The sequence below is a fragment of the Jaculus jaculus genome, chromosome 9 (assembly GCF_020740685.1).
Source record: "Jaculus jaculus isolate mJacJac1 chromosome 9, mJacJac1.mat.Y.cur, whole genome shotgun sequence".
NCBI classification, from domain to species: Eukaryota; Metazoa; Chordata; class Mammalia; order Rodentia; family Dipodidae; genus Jaculus; species Jaculus jaculus.
This window is the reverse complement of record NC_059110.1, coordinates 28,957,712-28,980,909: the sequence shown is the minus strand read 5'-3', so window position 1 is coordinate 28,980,909 and position 23,198 is coordinate 28,957,712. Positions and strand designations below refer to the sequence as shown.

At 44.7% G+C, this 23,198-nt stretch overlaps 1 protein-coding gene across 1 annotated transcript in view; it reads right to left on the bottom strand.

Moving 5' to 3' along the window:
- Positions 1-23,198, bottom strand: part of Map3k5 (mitogen-activated protein kinase kinase kinase 5) — a 280,474-nt gene that overhangs the window by 29,984 nt on the left and 227,292 nt on the right. The window contains exons 18-23 of the mRNA XM_045158755.1: positions 22,512-22,617; positions 15,003-15,160; positions 11,498-11,675; positions 10,920-10,940; positions 3,303-3,480; positions 3,037-3,205 (exon numbers count right to left, since the gene is read on the bottom strand). Coding sequence (XP_045014690.1) covers positions 3,037-3,205; positions 3,303-3,480; positions 10,920-10,940; positions 11,498-11,675; positions 15,003-15,160; positions 22,512-22,617 — 810 coding nt within the window. The remainder of the gene's footprint in view (positions 1-3,036; positions 3,206-3,302; positions 3,481-10,919; positions 10,941-11,497; positions 11,676-15,002; positions 15,161-22,511; positions 22,618-23,198) is intronic.

Here is a 23,198-nt window from a genome sequence, read left to right as displayed (position 1 = left end):
AAAATATTTCCAAGAAGAAAAATGTGAGTTATTCAGAAACTGAAAGCTTATCTTAGTGAAAAATCAGCTACACATTTGCCAACAGCTCAGATAGCAAACATTTATTTCCAACATTAGGTTTGTTTTCACAACAGAAAAACATGTTGCTTCTAGTTTTGGATGTGTGTGTGGTTGTCCCACGAGGGAACACCCTCTCCTGGAGAAATGATTCCTATCCAAGCTACTTCATTCAGCTACCCAAGCTCCCATCTCTCCATGTTAACTCATTCATGGACCGTCATTAATGAGCATCTGGCTTACACACTGGGGAATCAAATCCAGGCTGCCAGGATTTGCAAGCAAGTACTTTAAACCACTGAGCAATCTCTCTAGACCATAAACTTGGTTTCTTTTTTTGTGTGCATGTGTGTGTCTATGATGTGTTTTGATACGCATGAATGTGTGTTCATATATGAATGAGGTATGTGTGAGCCATGGTATGTGGGGGGGGGGTTGGGCATGTGTGCATACAGAGGTCAGAAGACAACGTCTGGGTGTTGGGCCTCACGTTAGACCTTGTTTGAGACCAGTCTGCACACTGCTCACTGCTCCATTCACTAGGCTAACTGGTCTGTGAGCTGCTGGGAAATTCTTCTGTCTCTGCCTTCCTTCTAGCCCTAGGCATGATGGGATTACAGAAGTGGATGGTATCTTGTGGCTGGGGCTTTTATATGGGGTTTAGGGATCTGAACTCAGGTACTCAGACTTGCATGGCAAATACTTTACCCACTGAGCCATCTCCCCAGCCCTCTCTTCCTTTTGAGAGATATTGTTGCTTTCTATTCCTGATTGATCATTGTGAGTATGTGCAGCATCCTTGACAGTCACCCTATCACAGCTTAGAGGCCTTTCTGCCTTTCATTCCAGAAGACCTTGTTCTTGGGCCATTGTCACATAAATTACAGGGTCCATTCATTTCAGTTCCCTCTCTACCAAGTCCCTAGTAGCACACACATGGCTTTGTAGATCCTCTTATAGGATCTAAAGAAGTGGGCATAATGGAATCTCTAAGGTGACAAAATGTTCAAATTCAAAACACAGCTCAGAGGGCTTATTGGGATCTGCAGGCACAGACAAACTGGGGCTATATGGTAAGAGCCAAGGAAGCTCTGCTCCATTTCCATCCTGTTAAAACATGAGGACATGTCAACTCACAGACTGAGACAAACCATCAGCCTACATCATCCCTTCATCTCTGCCCTCTGTGCAGCTGTTTGCCCAGGACCAAGCTCACAATGGTCATGAAGGGCTGAAGGACAGCTGATCACGTCCCTGATGCTCACAGGACTAATAGGGTGACAACTGCTGTACTGGGGACCGAGCATGTCGATGGAAAGCTTGTGTCCACAGTAGCTTACACTCCCCCTCCATTTCCAACAGCAGCTTGGAACTGAGCAAAACCCCATTTTCCCTGGTGCAGATTTGGGAAGAGAGTTTTCCTCCTGTCTGTAAAACAGAATCCCAGGGAACATACTTTCCCAAGTATGGACTGAAATACATCCCCATTATTCACATACTGAAGCCCCAACTCCCAAGGTAAGTGTTCGAAGACAGAGCCTTTAAACGGGTCACTAAGGCTGAGTGACATCATAAGGGTCCAACTGGAGTCGGGTCTTTCTAAAACATAGAATGGCCACAGAGGTGCTCATACACAGGAACAAGAGGATGCCCGGGTTCAGTGCAAGGGCGGCCATCAGCAGCCAAGGAGAGAGCCTTTAAAATCAAGCAAATACCTCGATCTGGACATTGAGCCTTTAGAATTGAGGAAAGAAAGAAATGTCTCTGTCCTGCAAGGCACCCTAGCTAGTCTGAGGCATTGTGCTATGGCAACCCTAGCAAGCTAATACACCACAGAACTGTAGTTTCATCAGCAAGCTTTGTTGTTTTTATTTTTTTCACAGCACACATGAATTCTGCCACACTCCCTCGTTGACTGACTGCTATCCATAACCCCACTTAAATGTAATGACCTCATAAGCGTGTGTGTGTGTGGGGGGGGGGAATGTTGCATTAACTGATGTTTCCAGATGTTCAGAGGACTGACAGGTAGCTGCTCAGAATCAGCAATACATGGGGCTCCATGCTTGTTTATTGACTGGAGGAAGAAAAAAATGAAGAGTAAAAGAGTAGGAACTAGGACTGGAGAGATGGCTTAGCAGTTAAGTGCCTGCCTGTGAAGCCTAAGGACCCCGGTTTGAGGCTCGATTCCCCAGGACCCATGTTAGCCAGATGCACAAGGGGCCGCATGTGCCTGGAGTTCGTTTGCAGTAGCTGGAGGCTCTGGTGCGCCCAGTCTCTCTCTCTGTCTCTTTTTCCCTCTGTCTGTTGCTCTCAAATTAATAAAAATCAACAAAAGTTTTAAAAAATTTAAAAGGAGTAGGAACTAGGTGGAAGCTCCCAAACAAAATTTATTTCTGCAAAGTACCTAAGATACACATGTAAAAATGATACAAGGAAGCAGAGCATTCTGTGTCATAAATATGCACTAATTAGTTAAAAAAGCATGCATACACTAGTGTCTTACAGTCTTCTACTATCAACATTTTGTCAAGTAGAAATGTAGATACCAATTCTGTAAGTTCCCTCTTCCCCTTAAAAATACAAAAAAAAAAAAAAAAACCCCAAACCAAAAAACAAACAAACAAAAACCAGAAAGGAAGGAAAGAAGGAACAGAGGGATAAAGGAAGGTAGCTTATCACTGTGGGCATGACAGCTTCCTCCTGCTTCCAGATCAACTGCGACAATCCCATACAGTTAGAAAACTATGAAAAATATATAAAGTTTGGTTGGGTTTGGTGATGCACAATTGTAATCCCAGATAATCAGCAGATTGAGATAGGAGGAGAGCTTAAGCCCAGGAGTTTAAGGCCAGACTGGGCAACTGTGAAAATCCTATTTCAAAACATAAACTTGAAGATATCTATCTTATCTGTCTTCCATCCATCCATCCATCTTATATGTTAACTTTAGGAAGCCAGGTACCCCTGAGATCTTACCTGAGCTAGGGATTCCATTAAGTTCCTCACAATCTTGTCTTGGTCTTCTGTCAGGATCCGGTGAAGAGTAGCTCTTCTCTCGCTGTCCTTCCTTAGCATAAAGAATCCCGAGTCTTTTTCCTCAGGGGAAGGGGGGGCACTGTGATCCTCAAAGTTTTCATCTGGAATGCTATGATAACGGGTACAAGCGTTAAGTCACAGTTTTCTTTATAAACTGACACACTTCACGAAGCGCATCTTTCACCCAAAGGAAGTCAGGCCTTTACCCCAAAAACAGTGTCCGCATTCCTTTCACATCCTTTTCTCCGCAGGACTTGGCTCTGGTTTTGAAGGAGAAGGGGTCCACCTTCAGCTCTGCGTCGGGTGAGACGGAGCCGTGCTCGCTGCTGCTGCTCGTGTCTTCCACGAGCACCGGGACGGGCAGGGAGATGCTCCGAAGATACTCTGCCGGGGCGAGAGGAGGGGACAAGGGCACTGGATGCTTCCACACGCTTATCAGCACGCCTGGTGGAAAGGACTGGTGTCCCTTGTCATGGCAGGCGAATGGCAGAATTACGCCATGTCAGAAGCTGGATCTGTGGCCATGGTCCCTCCCTGGCTCCATATAACCCAGGCCTCCCAAGCCCCGACAGGAATTTCTCTCAGGGTGTCAAAGAGTCGAACAGCAGGCTCAGAGGGTCTTGGGTTCTAACCTCATTGATTTTTGAGATGGGGTCTCGCTCTAGTCCAGGCTGATCTGGAATTCACTATGTAGTCTTACGCTGGCCTCGAATCCACAGCAATCCTACCTTTGCCTCCTGAGTGCTGGGATTAACAGCATGTGCCAGCACACCTGGCCTAACCTTGTTATTTGTTTTAAAATTTATTTGAGAGAGAGAGAGAGAGAGAGAAAGAGGCAGAGAGAGACAGAGACAGACAGAGAAATAGGAGAACGCCAGGGCCTCTGGCCACTGCAAATGAACTCCAGACATGTGCCACCTTGTGCATCTTACTTATGAGGGTCCTGGGGAATTGAACCTGGGTCCTTTGGCTTTGAAGGCAAGCACCTTAGCCACTGAGCCATCTCTCCAGCCCCTTCCCCTCATTTAAAAATATATTTTATTTATTTATTTGACAGAGAAAGAGGGAGAAAGAGAGAGAATGGGCACGGCAGGGCCTCCAGCCACTGCAAACGAACTCCAGACGTGTGCGCCCCCTTGTGTATCTGGCTAACATGGGTCCTGCAGAATCGAATCTGGGTCCTTTGGCTTTGCAAGCAAATGCCTTAACCTCTAAGCCATCCCTCCAGCCCTCCCATCCCCTCATTTTTATTGATGATATAAAGTGATTTTTTTTTATAGGTGTCAGTTGTCATAGAGAAAAAACAGCACAGTATGCACAAGACTTGGACCATGTCTGTCAGAGCTCTTACATGAGGGTCCATCTTACCATCTTGGGGCTTCTCTGAAAAGAAGTGGGGAGTGGGATCCCTACTGGTCTAAAGCACCTGCTCCAAGCCATTCTACTTATAACAAACATGTCGACTGTCACACATTTCACTGGGCTCGAGGAGGCAGAGAAAAAGCATGTTTTGCCAATACAATCTTGGCAACTGAGGGATTAGGTGGTCTATGCGCCCTTTCCTGGTTGTCAGACAACAGGGCTCCACAGCCAGCACGGGCTTCTGTTTTATTTGCATGGAGACTATGGGAGAACAATAGGAGTTGCCTAGATTCGTCAAACACTGGTTTTGAAAAGGATAATTTTTTTTTTCCCAGAAACATTTTTGAATATCTCAGTGCTACAAACATCTTTTACTAAAAAAGGCAGGTGTAAAAGTTATATAAAAAAGAAATCTGCAGTTGCCTAGAAACCCATTTTCACTCCTTTTAAGCTGGGTTGAGGTGGAAACTATCTCAAAAACCTTAGTGACCATTGTCCCTGTCCCCAATCATGGTGACTGCAAGTCAATGATGACTAATGGGGGGGACAGTCAGATGACGTGCCCCTTATAGATGGTGTGCTGTTAGGAGTGTATGACCTGATTAATAAATATCCGACAACTAAACAGTCCTTCATCTTCCTTTCTGCCTTCTAATCCTGCAACTATTTTCAGATTCTTGACCTCATCACCATGTGTGTTGTTCTATATTCCATACATAACCATCAGAAGATATACAAAAATATGAAGTACTATTCATGGCAGTTCTTTCTAGAAGATGTGACTTTTCTTCCAATTTTTTTTCATTTCTTTAAAACCATTTTTTATTTATTAATTAGCAAGCAGATAGAGAGAATGGGCACTCTAGGGCCTCTAGCCACTTCAAACAAACTCCAGATGCATGTGCCACCTTGTGTATCCAGTTTTACATGGGTACTGGGGAATTGAACCTGTGTCCTTTGGCTTTGCAGGTAAGCACCTTAACTGCTAAGCCATCTCTCCAACCTTTTTCCCACATTTTCTAGTATAAGCATTATGATGTAAAAAATGCTACTAAAACAGTTCTCAGGAGCAAATATTTAAGAGGCAGCTATGCCACGTTAGTAAAAATTTGATTTATCCAGGCATTGCTTATAGTGTTAGCACGTGGGAGGCTGAGACAGAAGAATGGAGAGTTCCAGGCCAGCCTGGACTTAATAGTGAGACTCTGTCTCCAAAAACAAAAGGCAGCATCAATCATTTATACTGCAGAAACAGTATGATGATAATTGGGAACAAACAGATTCATTCTATTTAGAACACTGCCACATATGGCATTTCTACTGGGTATCCAATGCATGTGAAGATGTGTGTGATCTGCCGGCGTGGTGGCACATGTCTTTAATCCCAGCACTCGGGAGGCATAGGTAGGAGGATCACCATGAGTTCAAGGCCACCCTGAGACTCCATAGTGAAATCCAGGACAGCCTCAGCTAGAGTGAAACCCTACCTTGAAAAACCAAAAAAAAAAAAAAAAAAAAAAAAAAGATGTGTGTGATCATCTAAAGAAGGCAGTGAAGAGCTGGAGAGATGGCTTAATGGTTAAGTGCTTTTCTGTGAAGCCTAAGGACCCTGGTTTGAGGCTCGATTACCCAGTACCCATGTGAGCCAGATGCACAAGGTGGTGCATGCATCTGGAGTATGTTAACAGTGGCTGGAGGCCCTGGTGCACCCATTCTCTCTCTCTCTCTCATGCTCTCTCTGCCTCTTTCTCTCTCTGTCTGTTGCTCTCAAATAAATAAATAAAAATAAACAATTTTTTTTAAAAAGGGAGTGAGGCCTTGAACTGTCCTATTTTCTTTTTTAACCTCTTTGGTCTTGTGATATGGTTTGATTACCCAGTAATAGAGGACCTATGTACTAGCTGTGAATTTTAAAGTTGCTATGGATACGCACTACCTAAAAGGAGGTCTCATGAGGTAAAAGTGTAGGTGTTTAAGGACAGAACACAATGCCTGTCATTAGGGCTCACCTTGGAATGACATGGACATGCAGGTGCTGTTACCTTGCATGCACAGCTCTGATCTGAGATCAATGAACCTGATTGTAGGTTGACTCTTCTCTGCTTGGCCCAAGATTCATTCATCCAACATACAGTACTCATTGCAGACTTTTTGAAGGTGGCCCACAGGACTATATAGATTGAAGTGAGGGGTATCAGATGAGAAATAAAAAATGACCCCAAGGTTTCTGGCTCACAACAATGAATTGATCATCAACTATTCATAGATCATGATGAGAGAAAATTCAGGCTAACGGGGAAACTTCTTTTTAGTAAGCAAGGGATGTTATTTGATGTTTGAATTTGCAAAATGAAAAGGACAATTGGTTATGAAAAGACTGGGCTAGGAGTGTGACCTTAGTCACTCACTGCCTCACTAGATATAAAATGAAGGATGGCATAATTTAGGAAAAGATGAGAGGAGGACATAGAACCTGGCCCTTCACAACACCAATATTTTGAGAAAAGTCCGTGGTTAGGGATTGAGTGGAAAGGAAGACACTGAGCTGTCAGAAATAAAAAGATATGGAGTCACCTTACTTCATGACATGTAAGCTGTGACAGGAGCAAAAAATAAGTGAGTATTGGGCTGGAGAGATTGCTTAGCAATTAAGGCAATTGCCTGCAAAGCCAAAGGACATAGGTTCGATTCCCCAGGACCCACAAAACCAGATGCACAAGGTGGTGCATGCATCTGGACTTTGCAGGAGTTAGAGGCCCTGATGCACCCATTCTCTCTCTCTCTCTGTGTCTCTCTGCTTATTTCTCTTTCTCTCAAATAAATAAATAAAAATTAAAAAAAATTTTTTTAAAAAGTTTGTGTTAGCCGAGGAGGTGTAGGGGAAGATCAGTTCATGACAGAAGACACTGGAGGGTTCTGAAGGAAGAGAGACGCCTTCTACAGTAAGGGGTCAGAAGAGGGTCGAAAGGGGTGCCCATGCTTATGGTGGAGATATCACCACACTGTTTCCAGGAGCCAGTTTCTTGCCAAATACTACGAAGCCTGTGGTCATGGGGACTGACTGTGAAAACCTCTACACCTTTGCAACTCTCTCCCTAGAGACTAAATGATGCAGTGGAGTAGCTGAATTTTCCTTTGTGTCTCCCCTAAAAGAACAACAAGTCAGGAGCTCTGCTTTTACCATCATTACATGTTCAGGGCCTAGCATATTTCCTGTGTACACAGTAAATACATAATGAATATTTAAGTTGAAGTGACTTGCTTAAATCTTTGAGTCAGTGTGTGGCTATTAGAGAGCTTTTGGAATTAGAGGTCATGTGCTATGGTTTGGGTGTCCCACCAAAACACACATTAAAATCTAAGGCACATTGTAAGAGATTAAGAAATGGCACCATTAAGAGTGAGAGGATCACAGGGCTGTGTTGTCATGATTGAAGCAAGCCACTCAGGGATTAGTGGGTTGATGGGCTGTTAAGAGAGGGGCTTTGTTACAAAGGTGAGCTCCCTCTGGCCTGGAGCCATGTGTTACCATACACTTCTTGGGGGATCTGCAGAGAGCTGCCACCAACAAGGAAGCTGTCACTAAGTGTGAAGCGTACTCTGGTGCCAAGCTCTTGGACGTGCAGAACAGTGAGCTAAACCAACCTCCTGTCTTTACATTCCTGTCACAGGTAAGGGGCTAGACCAGGGAGGAATAATCCCCAGGGCATGTAAGGGGCAGAGAATTCAGGGGACCTGAAGACTATCTTTCTGAGGAGAATCAGAGGATCTTCAGGAAAAGGGCAAGAGATCTGCTCACTGTGGTCTATAATTCTTAATGTTTTTTGTTTTTTGTTTTTTTTTTGAGGTAGGGTCTCATTCTAGCCCAGGCTGACCTGGAATTCACTATGGAGTCTCAGAGTGGCCTTGAACTCACAGCGATCCTCCTACCTCTGCCTCCCGAGTGCTGGGATTAAAGGCGTGCGCCACCATGCCTGGCTGGTCTACAATTTTTTAAAAATATTTTTTGTTTATTTTATTTATTTATTTGAGAGCAACAGACACACAGACAGACAGACACACACACACACACACACAGATAGAGAGAGAGAGAGAGAGAGGTAGAGAATGGGCGCGCCAGGGCCTCCAGCCACTGCAAATGAACTCCAGATGTGTGGGCCCCCTTGTGCATCTGGCTAATGTGGATTCTGGGGAATCAAGCCTCGAATCAGGGTCTTTAGGCTTCACAGGCAAGCACTTAACCACTAAGCCATCTCTCCAGTCCCTAAAACTTCTTAAGATCCTGTAATGTGTTAGCTGAGGTTAGACTAAAAAGCAGCAGAGTCCACATTTCCTGTGGAAGTGCCTCGAGCACAGAGGGAGTGGGCAGGTATGGGGAGCCACAGCTGACCAGCTTGCAGCAGAGAACCTTCCAGGTCACCCTCAGTGTGAGGCGCATGCTCTCTGGAAAGACCGTGGGCAGAGCCTCTCAGCTCCTAGGAGAGCACCGCAGTCAGAGGTGTGCATGGCAGGAATGTTTCCTGTGAATGAAAGCCATGCCACGGGGAAGGGACCAAGTAATCCGGACTGAGTTTGTGGGCACAGCTCCCAGGCTCTTTCAGGATATTATTTTATTCTCAGAATCAAGGCTGGGAAGTAGGTACCGTTCCCAGCACAGCGACAGCTGAAACAAGTAAGCTGCTGCATGTCACAGATCTATCTAGACAGTGGCCCGCAGGGACCAGAAACCACCTTTATGTAACACCAATGCAGGCGTCTCAGGGAGCCGAGCAGCGCTGCAGGCTGTACCTGGTGAAAATGCAGATTCTGCCTTCCTCACCCTAGGAGAAGGGAGAAGGTGGGGTGAAGCCTGCCTCTCCTCATCTTGACATCCAACCCCCTCTCCCAATTGTACAAGGCAAAATGGAAGGGCTGTGCCCAGGATACCACAATGAATAGGCCTGTACTCTGGGCTGACCAGTTTTTTTTTTTTAATTAATTGTATTATTTATTTATTTATTTATTTGAGAGAGAGAGAAAGAGACAGAGAGAGGGAGAGAGAGAATGGGCACACCAGGGCCTCCAGCCGCTGCAAATGAACTTCAGACACATGCGCCCCCTTGTGCATCTGGCTTACGTGGGTCCTGAGCAACTGAACCCGGGTCCTCTGGCTTTTCAGGCAAATGCCTTAACCGCTAAGCCATCTCTCCTGGGATGACCAGTTTTGAGGCATCTGAGAGACCTGCAAAGCCCTGCCTTCCGTATCACCAAGGACAGACAGACAGACACACACACACACACACACACACACACACACACACACACACACGATATCAAAACACTTCTACCACCACTTGTCTCACCTACCAAAATCAAAACCATGCTCTTTTATCATTCTTTGCAGCATTTTTGTTGATCTTGGGAGCAAATCAACTTTCCTGGCTGCTTATGAGCTTCCAAAGCAGACTTGAGCAAATGAAAACACAACCCCTGACCACTCCAGTAGAATGCACAGAAGCAGGTAGATGGTGCTGACATTTCCCACAAGAAAGTCAGTAGGTGGCCAAATGACTCTCAGATAAGAAAGCACGGGGCCCAGAGAGATGGCTTAGTGGTTAAGGTGCTTGCCTGCAAAGCCTTAGGACCCAGGTTCAATTCCCCAGTACCCACATAAGCCAGATGCACGAGGTGGCACAAGCATCTGGAGTTTGTTTGCAGTGGCTCGAGGCCCTGGAGTGCCTGCTCTCTCTATCTGCCCCTTTCCCTGTCTTTCTCTCTTAACTAAAATATCTATTTATTTGAGAGTGACAGATAGAGAGGGTGAAAGAGGCAGATAGAGAGAGAGAGAGAGAGAGAATGGGTGTGTCAGTACCTCCAGACACTGCAAACAAACTCCAGACACATGTGCTCCCTCGTGCATCTGGCTAACTTGCGTCCTGGGGAATCAAGCCTCGAACCGGGGTCCTCAGGCTTCATAAGCAAGTGCTTAACTGCTAACCCATCTCTCCAGTCCAATATAAATAAAAAAATTATTTTTAAAAAGAGCCGGGCATGGTGGTGCATGCCTTTAATCCCAGCACTCGGGAGGCAGAGGTAGGAGGATCGCCATGAGTTCAAGGCCACCCTGAGAATACATAGTGAATTTAAGGTCAGCGTGAGCAAGAATAAGACCATACCTCTAAATACAAAAAAAAAAAAAAAAAAAAAGTAAATAGATAAAAACCTTGAAAAAAGAAAGCACGGTCTTGATTCAAACTGAAGAGTCCAAAAACACAGTCACCATCTTGCATTTTAGGGAGCACTCATGTTGGCCTCCCTCATGGCAACGCTCTGAGCCAAGCCAGGCTTGCAGCTGCATTCCTAATAGACGCCTCCTACGTGAGCAAGAGGTGATGGTGAAACAAGCTATTTATGGGAGCTGTGTGGCTTATCACTTGGCATGCTAGTTGCAGCCCAATGGGCAATGGCAAAAACCAACTCACCATTTGATCCCGTCGAGAGAGCTGTGGGGAGAAAGCAAACAGCAGCGTAAGCACATGCTGGCTTCCTCCCTCCCTCCCTCCCTCCCTCCCTCCCTCCCTCCCTTCCTTCTTCTCTCGCTCCTTCTCTCTTCTTCCCTCTTTTCGTAATTCCTCAGAAAAATATTCTTTGAGGCATAACAAGCATCTCTGTGGGCTACTATTAAGAGGTCACGTGACCTAGATGGCATGTTAATTTAGCAATTCTGTGACATCCTGTGGCCCCTTAGTGGTAACATGGCATCTCAGCTCTAAGGCTAGATTCCACCATGTCCACACCTTTCTCTTAGGATTCCCCTTGCTGGCATGCACTAGATGCTAATGCATTGACTACATTCTGTGTGATGGAGGATCATTCCCTGTGAAGTCCCAGCATTTGTGAAACAGACACACAACAGACACACAACACTCCCTGAGACTGGAACCAAATGTCTGAACACACTGTGTACACCAATTTCCAGTGACACTGTAAGCAGATTAGTTCTGGAATGAGCTTGGGACTCCGTATTTCAAACTCATGTTCTCTTCCTATGACCTCATACCTGAAAGCTTGGGTTGCGTCTTTTTCTTTTTGCTGGAGACTTTTAAGAATTCATCAATAAGCAGGTCATTGGCACCGGCTCTCTTGTCAGGGTCTGGTTCAAAGCACTTCAGTATGAATGCCTTGGCCTCTGCAGACATGGACTCTGGGACCTCAGGGTGGACTTTAAACATCCCCACCTAAGGCGTGAACAGAAAGTGCACTATGTGTCTTCTGAGTGAACATCTCGTCACCTTAGCTCCTGGTCCCATCATTGTCACCTACTGCATAAGGAACCTTCATCAAAAACTACAAGCTCAGGTCTGCAGAGATAGCTCAGCAGTTAAGGTGCGTGCATGCAAAGCCCAAGGACCCAAGTTCAATTTCCCAGTACCCACATAAAGCCAGATGCACAAGGTGGCACATGCAGTGGCTTGAGGCCCTGGCATGCCCATTCTCTCTCGTTCTTTATGCCTCTTTCTCTCAAATAAATAGATAAAACTATTTTAAAAACTATCAGGCTTTTTTTTTTTTTTTTTGGACAGTGCTACAAATTGAACTAGGCAAATGCTCTTCCACTGAGCCATGTATATAACCTACTCATGGCTTTTCTCCACATGAGATGGGATGTGCTTTCTGTAGGTTACAGATAGCATACATAGTGCTTTTGTATCTTTACCAGTAACACAGGAAGGGTAACTAGCTTAAGACAGCAGATAGTATTACAAAATTATAATACAGTCCTTTAAAACTTGAGAGAGAGAGAGAAAGAGATAGCAGTACTATGTTGGCACTCAAAAAAGACATTTTAGTTGAGACCATTGAGTTGCTCAGGATAGCTATGTTCCAGATGATGTACTGGATTTTTTTCATGTATATGTTAAAATATTTATTTATTTATTTGAGGGACAAAGACAAAGAAGCAGACGGGGGGGGGGGGAGGGAGAGAGAGTGTGAATGGGCCTCCTGCCACTGCAACTGAACTCCAGACACATGTGCCACTTTATGCCTCTGGCTTTACATGGGTACTGGGGAACTAAACCTGGGCCACAGGGCTTTGAAACAAAGTGGCCATAACCACTGAGTCATCTCTCAAGCCCTCATGTATGAGTTTTACTGAATAATGCCAACAAGTTAGTAAAGATTATCCCACACACCAATGAAGAAAGTACAGCTCAGGAGGCGTGAGGTTACACAGTCATGAGAATGTGTATCTGGGGACTTAGTGGGTAAACTGCGTGTGTATGAGGACCTGAGTTCAGGTAAGCACCTATGTAAAATGCCAGGCTTCATGGCACATGCCTACAGACCCAGTGCTGGGCACGTGAAGACAGGGAGAGTCAGGGCTCGCCAGCCAGCTTGTCTAGCCTAATCAGTGAGCTCCAGGTGCAGTAAAAGCCCGTCTTTAAGAATAAGGTGGAGCCAGGCATGGTGGCATATACTTCGGAGGCTGGGGGAGGAGGAAAACTGTGAGTTCAAGGCCACCTTGCGACTACACAGTGAATTCCAGATCAGCCTGAGCTAGAGTGAGACCCTACCAACCAAACAAAAAGAATGAGGTGGAGAGTAACTGAGGAAGACACTGGAGGTCAACCTCTGGCCTCTACAGGTATGCACACGTATGTGCATGTGTACCCACACACGTGTACTGGCATGCTTATAAACATGCATATACATATATACATATGCAAAAAGATAGATCTTTGATTTGAACTTTTATTTGCTTGGACTAAAGCCTATGTCTTTCTCCTATTGCACAATTTGTGAATGTTTTCCGATCTCAAAATGCCTATATCCAAACTATCCTAAAATACTTTAAAATTAAGCTGGGTATGGTGGTACACACCTTTAATCCAAGCACTCAGGAGGCAGAAGTAGGAGGACAGATGTGAGTTCAAGGCCAGCCATGGACTACAGAGTGAGTTCCAGGTCAGACTGGGCTACATTGAGACCCTACCTTGGGTGGGGGACTTTAAAATTAAACAGTGTTTTTTAAAATCATGATTAGAATTGACTTCTTACTGTTGCTAGTCTAAAAAATTTTTAATAACATATTCATATATTTAGAGAAAATTTTCCAAGGAAACTTTTTGTTATTATAGACATTTTTTACATAAGCAATATATTTATAATAGTTATACAGCCTTTCCTCTGTGTCAGATAGCATTCTAAGTGCTTTGCATATGCTAACTCTCATGTTCGTAAAAAAAAAAAAAAAAAATCCCTGTTAGGTAAGTACAATTTTATCCCCATTCTGTAGCTGAGGTAGAAGGTCAAGAAATTTGCCCAAATTCTGAAACATCCTGACCATGTTAGAACCTGGATTTGAACACTGTCAGTCAGCGTCCAAGGCCGTGCGATCTTACTTCTCTTCCCACACTTGGGATGCTAAAGCAGCATTCCAGAGTGAATCTTCGAGACTGGTGACAACTTGAAAGATCAGCCAAGAAGAGGAGAGAAAGGCATCCCTTTGTGACAAGAAAAACAACAGCTTGCTTAGCACCTCTCATCACTCTCTCAGATTTGGGTACATTCTGGCTTTTTTGTTTTGTTTTTCTCAGGGCCCAGGAGTAGAGCTCAGAGCCTCCCACACGCCTTGCGGCGTTCCTGCATTTCCATAGCAGCCACATCCCATCAGCTTGTCTTTAAGCTTCACGTAGGCCACACTTTGCGCAAAGGCGAAAGGGATGTAACACAGGCCCCCTGCAAGAAGCCACAGGCAGGTGGAGTGACGGCTGCTTCTCACGCCCCAAAGAGCTACTTGTAGGCGAGTTAAGAGGCTAGAAATATAGGAAAAGAAGGATGATGTACCTGTGGTGGTGAGCGTACCCTTTATAAAAATGGAATTTTGAAACTCTTATGGTAGAGATATAAAGGAAAACGTTGAGTTGACTGAATGCCTGGATGGATTAAAATGTTCTTTTAGGGCTCAAGGGATGGCTTAGCAGTTAAGGCGTTTGTCTCAAAGCCAAAGGACCCAGATTTGATTCCCCAGGACCCACGTAAGCCAGATGCACAAGGTGGCACATGCATCTGGAGTTCATTGGCAATGGCTGGATGCCCCGGTGCACCCATTCTCTGTCTTTCTCCCTCTCTTTCTCCCACTTTCTCTCTCTGTCAAATAAATAAATAATAAATAAAATATTTAACATGTTCTTTTTTTCTTAAGGTGGTGGGTGTTAAGATGTTAGGCAAATGATCTACTGTAACTCACTAAAATATTCTTCTATTTTCAGACTGTTTCTTAAAGATCTGAAGTGACCTTTGCCAGCCAGTTACAGGTATGTCAGTTATACTGGGTCATTCAAAAGTGGCTCAAGGAAGTTACACTGCATCTCACTTGAGGACGGAGAAAACAAAGACCTAGAGAGCCACTGTGTGCAGTGAGTGAGTCTCCCTGAACCCGGATATATCTGAGCAGTTGGCTGAGGTGCCATTCTTAAAGAGAAAAAGAAAATATGACAGATAACACCCAGTAGCTGTGAAAACCTTTATCCCCTTGTCTTCAAGATAACATGATATGTGACCTTGAACATGGCTGCCTGTGGCTCCCCTAGTTCGTAAAAGGGTGGCTTTCCCGTGGCCATTTCGATGATTGTACAGCCCAAAGACCAAATGTCTGCTGCTTTTCCGTAGCCTCGGGGTCCTTTATCGATTATTTCTGGTGCCATGTACTGAAGGGTACCTGGAAAAATTCAAGCAGACTTTACTTTAGGTAAAATAGGTGGATATCCAATAACAGGTTCAATTTTTCTACATAAATAAGACAACATTGGCCAGGAATGGTGGCAAACACTTTTAATCCCAGCACTTGGAAGGCAGAGGTAGGTAGATTGCTGTGAGTTCAAGGCCAGTCTGGGATAAAAGGGTAAGTTCTAGTATAGCCTGGGCTAGAGTGAGACCCTACCTTGAAAAAAAATAAAAACAAAAAGTAAATAGCCAGGTGTGGTGGTGCATGCCTTTAATCTCATCACTCGGGAGGCAGAGGTAGGAGGATTTCCATGAGTTTGAAGCCACCCTGATACTACATAGTGAATTCCAGGTTAGCCTGAGTTAGAGTGAGACCAAAAAGAAAGAAAAGAAAAAAGAAAAAAAACCCCACAAAATAAATAAATAATAAAAATAAAATAGGATTCAGGGATTTGGGGAGATGTCTCAGTGGTTAATGGTGCTTGCTTGCAAAGCATGTCATCCCGGGTTCAATTTCCTAACAAAAGGAGTGGAATAAGAATCTGGTGCTCTGTTTGCAGTGACAAGAGACTATGGTGCACATGCGTGTACACACACACACACACACACACACACACACAATTAAAAATAAAGAAAAACACCTAGGGCTGGAGAGATGGCTCAGCAGTTAAGGTGCTTGCCTGCAAAGCCTAAGGACTCAGGTTTGATTCCCCAGTACCCATGAAAGCCAGATGCACAAGGTGGCACCCGCATCTGAAGTTCATTTGCAATGGCTAGAGGCCCTGGTGCACCCATTCTGTCTCTCTCTCTTTATGTCTGCCTCTTTATTACTCTCAAATAAGTAAATAAAATATAAAAGAACATAAATTGTTATAAAAAGTTTGATGGTTTAGGTCTAAGTGCCTCAACCTTGAGGCCCATGTGTCTCTGCTGTTCATAAAAGTGGATATGACAGTTTTTTTTATAATGGACTTTACTAGTGAAACAAAAATAGTTCATCACTATCATCTGGCTATGTCTAGAATCACTCTGAGTCCCTTAGTTGAGTCTGACTGAGGCATCACTCCACTGGGATTTCCTACAGACCCCCAATCATTACAGTTTTGGAAAACATTAACACATATTTTCTGTGTACAGTTCTTTTAACATATGAGTCTTTTCCAGGGAAAGTCCCATCTATCCATTCATTTTAGAGCTATGGTTCCCAAGTCCTCAACCAAGTGATTTGCTCCAGAGAAGTAAGCCAGGTACAAGGACAGATCCTACCTGCTCTCGCTCCCATGTGGCATCTGAGAAGACAGATCTCATTATGTTAAGACTAGAATTGTGGTTACCAGAAGCTAGGGGAGGTAGAGAAGAGAGATGGATGGAGAAAGGTTGGCCAATTGGTACTGTTATAATCAGACATGAGAACTAAGTTCTGGGGTTCTATTCCATAGTAAGTTGCCAAAAGGGAATAATGATGTGCTGTTATGTTTAAAAAAAAATAGAGCAACAGGTTTTCAAGTACTTTCCCCATAAATAAATGATGAATGGTTGAGGAGAGAGATATGCTGATCCTCATCTGAATATGATGCAATGTATACATATACTGAAACATCACATGGCATCTCATTAACTACAATATTTTGTGTGATCCTCCTACCTCTGCCTCCCAAGTGCTGGGATTAAAGGTGTGCGCCACCATGCCCGGCCCATGACACACTTTTTTTATGGTGTTGGGAGAATGAACCCAGGGTTCCATAATGCTAGCCAAGTGATCTACCATTGAGTTATACCCCAGCCCCAATATTTTATATAAAAAGATTTATAAAAATGAGCAATGAAGCCTGGCATGGTAACATACGCCTTTAATCCCAAAACACTCAGGAGACAGAGGTAGAAGGATCGCTGTGAGTTCGAGGCCACCCTGAGACTACATAATGAATTCTAGGTCAGCCTGAGCTAGAGATCCTACCTCAAAAAACAAACAAACAAAAAAGGAACAATGAAGATACAAGACAATCTAAAAACAAGTGAGAGTAATGAGACTTATACCTCACATAGCTGCATTCTAGAAATAATTTACTCTGGAAATAGTTTATATAGCTGTTAATGTTAACTACAGATTCAGAATTACTTGGGATTACCTGGGAGGGCAGTGGAGTGGTATTGGCATACTCTTAGTGATCACCGTTCATTTATTCAGCCATTCAACAGAGCCACGCTGGGGCCTATATCCACAAGACACTGTTCTAGAACAGTGCACAGAATACAACAGTGAAAAAAGAAATCCTCATCTCACAGAGGTTCCATTTTTGCAGGAGAAGTCATAATAAACTATGCCAGAAAGTAGAGTATTATTTAAAAAAAAAAAAAAAAAGAGCAAGAGGTCTGGAAGAAAGTTCAGTTGGTAATGTGCTTGCTTCACAAGCATAAGGACTTGAGTTCCATTCCCAGCACCCACATAAATGATGGGTGTGGTTACCCGTGCCTGTAACCCTACTGCTAGAGAGGCAGAGACAGGAGGATCCCTCAGGCTTATTGGCCAACCAGTCTAGCTTAATTGGTAAGCTCCAGGCCAATGAGAAACCCTCTTTCAGAAAGCAGTGGAGGGCTGAAGAGATGGCTTAGTGGTTCAGGCGCTTGCCTGTGAAGCCTAAGGACCCATGTTCAACTCCCCAGATCCTACATAAGCCAGACACACAAGTTGATGAAAGCATGCAAGGTCGCACATGCACACAATGTGGCACACTTGTCTGGAGTTCGATTATAGTGGCTGGAGGACTGCCAATCCTCTCCCTCTCTCTTTCTTTCTAGCTTTTACTCTCTCTCTCTCTCTCAAAAAAATAAGGGCTGGAGAGATGGCTTAGTGGTTAAGTGCTTGCCTATGAAGCCTAAGGACCCCGGTTCGAGGCTCAGTTCCCCAGGTCCCACGTTAGCCAGATGCACAAGGGGGCGCACGCGTCTGGAGTTCGTTTGCAGAGGCTGGAAGCCCTGGCGCGCCCATTCTCTCTCTCTCCCTCTATCTGTCTTTCTCTCTGTGTCTGTTGCTCTCAAATAAATAAATAAAAATTAAAAAAAAATAAAAAATAAAAAATAAAAAAAACAGTGGGTGAAGTTCTTGAGGAATGGCACCCAAGGGGTCTTCTGGCCTCCACACACCTCCTCACACATGTGCCTACACACATGCATCCATACAACACACACACACACACACACACACACACACACACACACACACACACTTTTCCTTCAAAAGCAAGGGCAAAGGGGACCAGGAGTGCCAGGAAGGTTGCCGTAGCAAACAGGGTCATAGTAGGTCTCGCTGAAAAGGTGATGTTTAAGTTAAGGCTCGAAGGAAATGAAGCCATGCGGTCATGTGAGAAGAAGGTTCCTGGCAGAAATGCAGCGATTACCACAGCAAGACCCAAGCTGATGTGATGAAGAAAGCCAGGAGCGCCGGTGCCCCTGGAACACAGGAAGCAAGCGCAGGAGGGCGGGGCACAAGGCCTGGAGGGCCGGAGCTCTGCATCACAGCAGAGCCTTGTCCACCGGCTGGAAGGACTTGGGCTTTGTTCCTTCCAAACTGAAGCCCTTGAGAACCTTGGTAACATTTTAAAAAGTATTTTTATTTTGATTTATTTGAGAGAGAGAAAGGGGGAGGGAGAAAGAGAGAAAATGGGCACACCAGTGCCCCCTTGTGCATCTGGCTTATGTGGGTCCTGGAGCATGTGGGCAAGGGTCCTTTGGCTTTGTAGACAAGTGCTTTAACTGCTAAACCATCTCTGCAGCCCCGTTGGTAACGGTTTTTCCCCTTGGTAACATTTTTTAAAAGTTTTTTGTTCATTTTTATTTACTTATTTGAGAGTGACAGAGAGAGAAAGAGAGAGAGAGAGAGAGAGAGAGGGAGGGAGAGAATGGGCGCGCCAGGGCCTCCAGCCACTGCAAACGAACTCCAGACGTGTGCGCCCCCTTGTGCATCTGGCTTACGTGGGTCCTGCGGAATCGAGCCTCGAACTGGGCTCCTTAGGCTGCACAGGCAAGCGTTTAACCACTTAGCCATCGCTCCAGCCCTTGGCAACATTGTTTAAGGATCAGATGGCTGCAGCGTTGAGGACAGACAGGCGGGGCTGAGGTGGACGTCGGAAAGGTGGCTGCTGGAGTAAGGCCGGTGTGAGAGGAGGCTGGAATAGTGGAGAGATGAGAATTGGCCTAATTTTGGATACATTTTGGAAAGCAGAGCCAATGTGTTTCCTTGGTGACTGGACCATGAGAAACGATGCTGGGGAAATTTCTAAGTCTGGAGTGGCCATCAACTGAGGCAGGGAACCATGTGGGTGGAACAGGTTTGGGGAGAAGACAATTAATTCCATTTTGCATGTTAAGTCTAGTTCAAACCTCAGAACTAGCTTTGTGACCTTGGGCAAGTTACTTAAACTCTTTGAACCTTAATTTTCTCATCATAAAACCAAGATAATGATAGCTGGTGATTACAGTCGATGTACCAATTGCAATGTGTACAGAGCACTTGGCACAGAGCGAGGTAAACAGTAAGCGCTCTATAAAGGATGGCTACTGCTGCCTTTCCCTATCCCGGATCACTACGAGGGGAACCAGATCAAGGTCTTTTCACTACATGGGTGATGAGGCATTTTGACCCCAGCGCTTCAAGGCCTGCACACCAGGCCCTCAGATCTGCCCTGGAGGAAGATCTGAGTGCATTGGGTACACCTTCATGTGTGGCCAACGGCAGAGGCATAAGCACAAAACCCTGGGAGGATGCCTTTCCTACACCTCCTTTGGGATTAAAAACAAGTTTTAAGATGAGCAGAAGATCTTAAATCAACATCCTGTCCAAAAAAAAAAAAAAAGTGTGTAAAAGTAGGGCTTTCCCCCTTAGGAGTTACTGACTTTTGGCAGCATCTGAACCGACTCCTGCCAAGTTGAGAGAGTATAAAGAAAGTGATGCAGGCACTGAAAGTTACTAGTAGATTCAAATTAATTTTATTCAAAAACACGTTGTAAATGTGGGCAATTCTATGCCTGAAATAATACCCATTCCTTGAGTGCAGGCGCTGGGCTAGACATATTCTGACTGAATGATCTGTTTTCTGTCTGCCAGGCTACCAGCACAGATACCTGGGCAAAGTGGGGAGGAAGATGGACTGAAGTCCGAAGGTGTTTGGAAATAGCAAAGGGTAGAATGATATGTACAAACTACCCAAAGGCTGAGGGTGTGATCTATCCACTGACTCCCTCATGCAGAATTCCCTTCCCATGGTCAGCGCAACTTGGGATGGTTTTTATCTCCCTGGCTTTGAAAGGACCTTCAAAATAAAAATCCAAGCTTTATGCATGGCCCTTATCATTTCTCTTCTTCTGCATGGTCTGCTACGCTTCTGTATGTTCCTAATGTACCCACCAGGGCCTGTGACAAACATTCATCTAACTTCATTATCAAGCAATGCCTGACTGACCAGCTTTGCAAGGACGTTTAAGCTCCAAGGGGGTGAGGCATGTTACCCTCAGCTACCATGTGGCCAGAGTGTCTGGCTGGTGCATGGTGAACCCTCAATAAGCACTGAATGAATGAGCCAATAATTGTATGAATACAGAAAAAAAACAAGAGCCAGGCGTGGTGGCGCACGCCTTTAATCCCAGCACTTGGGAGGCAGAAGTAGGAGGACCACTGTGAGTTTGAGGCCACCCTGAGACTCCATAGTGAATTCCAGGTCAGCCTGGACTAGAGTGAGTCCCTACCTGAAAAAACCAAAACAGCCGGGCCGTGGTGGTGCATGCCTTTAAATCCCAGCATTTAGGAGGCAGAAACAGAATTGCCATGAGTTCCAGGCCAGCCTGAAACTACTAAGTGAATTCCAGGTCAGCCTGGGCTAGAGTGAGACCCTACCTTGAAAAACCAAAAGAGAAAAAGAAAAAAAACCCCAAACAAACAAACAAACAAAATCACACATGTATAAAACTCCATGGCCTCTGGGAAGATTCCCCTCCTCTCCCTCCTCTCCTAGCCAGTCTCCCCATCTGCCAAATGCAGGTACCCACCACAGAGAATTTAGAAATGGAGACATGGGGGTTGGAGAGATGGCTTAGCAGTTAAGCGCTTGCCTGTGAAGCCTAAGAACCCCGGTTTGAGGCTCGGTTCCCCAGGTCCCACGTTAGCCAGATGCACAAGGGGGCGCACGCGTCTGGAGTTCGTTTGCAGAGGCTGGAAGCCCTGGCGCGCCCATTCTCTCTCTCTCCCTCTATCTGTCTTTCTCTCTGTGTCTGTTGCTCTCAGATAAATAAATAAAAAAATTAAAAAAAAAAAAAAGAAATGGAGACATGGGACACTTTTGCTTTGTATTAAATCAATACTCGGTCATTGCCTTAAGGTTTCAAATCAATGTTTGTTTGCTTTTTTTCTCTCTCTCTACTTCTTTCGTTTTCTTTCTTTCTTTTTTGCTTTTTCAAGATAGGGTCTCACTGTAGTCCAGGCTGACCTGGAATTCACTATGGAGTCTCAGGGTGGCCTTGAACTCACAGCAATCCTCCTACCTCTGCCTCCCAAATGCTGGGATTAAAGGCGTGCACCACCACGCCCGGCTCGTTTTCTTTTTTCATAATCATTAATAGTAATGATGATAACAGGACTTAGCACTTCACAAGAATCACAGTGAAGAGGATAAGAACTTGGAGCAGGGAAAACATTTGCCATCCTAGCTGCCTCCCGGACTGTGCAGCAGTCAGTTAGTCATCTCTGGAGCTTTAGTTCCCTCCTGGCTCCCTTACCTTCGAGTCAATTCCTGTCCCTGACCTCCCAGGACTTCTCGCTAGAGGCACTTCAGCCATTGCCTAATTTTGCAGGAACGCTTTCTCCCCACCCCTTTTCTAAGTGGGTGAGTCACTTCCTGTTTCTGAATTGAAATCCTAGGGTTATTTATATTGTAGAGCAGGGGAACTGACTCCAGGGAGAAAATAGACCAGAAAAGAGGGAATTCAGAGATCGGAAAGGAAGTGATTTGGTATGAGTAAGAATCACAGTGGCTGGGCTAGGAAATGTTGTTACAAAATAGTCTTGTGAGGGCTAGGGCGGCTGCAGATGGATGGGCAGGAAACACAAAACAAACAAGTTGAGCATTAAAAGTAATCTTCCCTGGTTTTAAGCAGTAGACTGAGCTGCTCACACAAACACAAGAGGACAGGAGAAGCAGATCCAGCGCCATGGAAGATTTCTTCAGTGAGCATCAAGCAACTCCATCGTTAATGTGCGTGAGAACTCTGACTCAGTTTATCTCTCACCTTGTGCTCAAACTCAGCAATTACTCTTTTAATTATAGAAGATCTGTATCCTCATTGCAAAAACATACCAGTAAAAGTTTCGGTACATGGGTTTATGCCCGCCAGCCTCTTTGATGTGCCGAAGTCAGAGATCTTGAGGACCCCACTATAGGTGTTAATCAATACATTGTCACCCTACAGAAAGAGAGTTTCGTCAGAATGTTATCTTTCTGCGGATACTGTTAGTTGAAACAAGTTCTTAGAGAAAACATGGACACCTGTTCATTAATGGTTGATCTCAGTAGAGAATTCTTTTCCTATGGAATTTTGATGGAATTTCTGTTTATATATTATCGGTTGTTCAAACTCTGCTACTCAAATCACAAGGGCAAGTGTGTTCCCAAGGGAAAGAAAGCTCACTGCAGTTTACACATAACCTGTACAACACCTATAGAAGCTAGTGTGTAATACCTATGTATACCTATATGCAAATTATCTCATAACTTCCTTATCTTTTTTTTTTTTTTTTTTTGAGGTAGGGTTTCACTCTAGCTCAGGCTGACCTGGAATTCACTATGTAATCTCAGGGTGGCCTCGAACTCACAGTGATCCTCCTACCTCTGCCTCCCAAGTGCTGGGATTAAAGGCATGTGCCACCACGCCTAGCTTATTTTCTTTGGGATGCTCTTTTTATGTTTTCCTTGTCCTATTTAGGGGCATCAGAGATAAGTGGTTACTCGGGTTGACTTTCAGGTAGCCATGGGATCTGCTAAGGT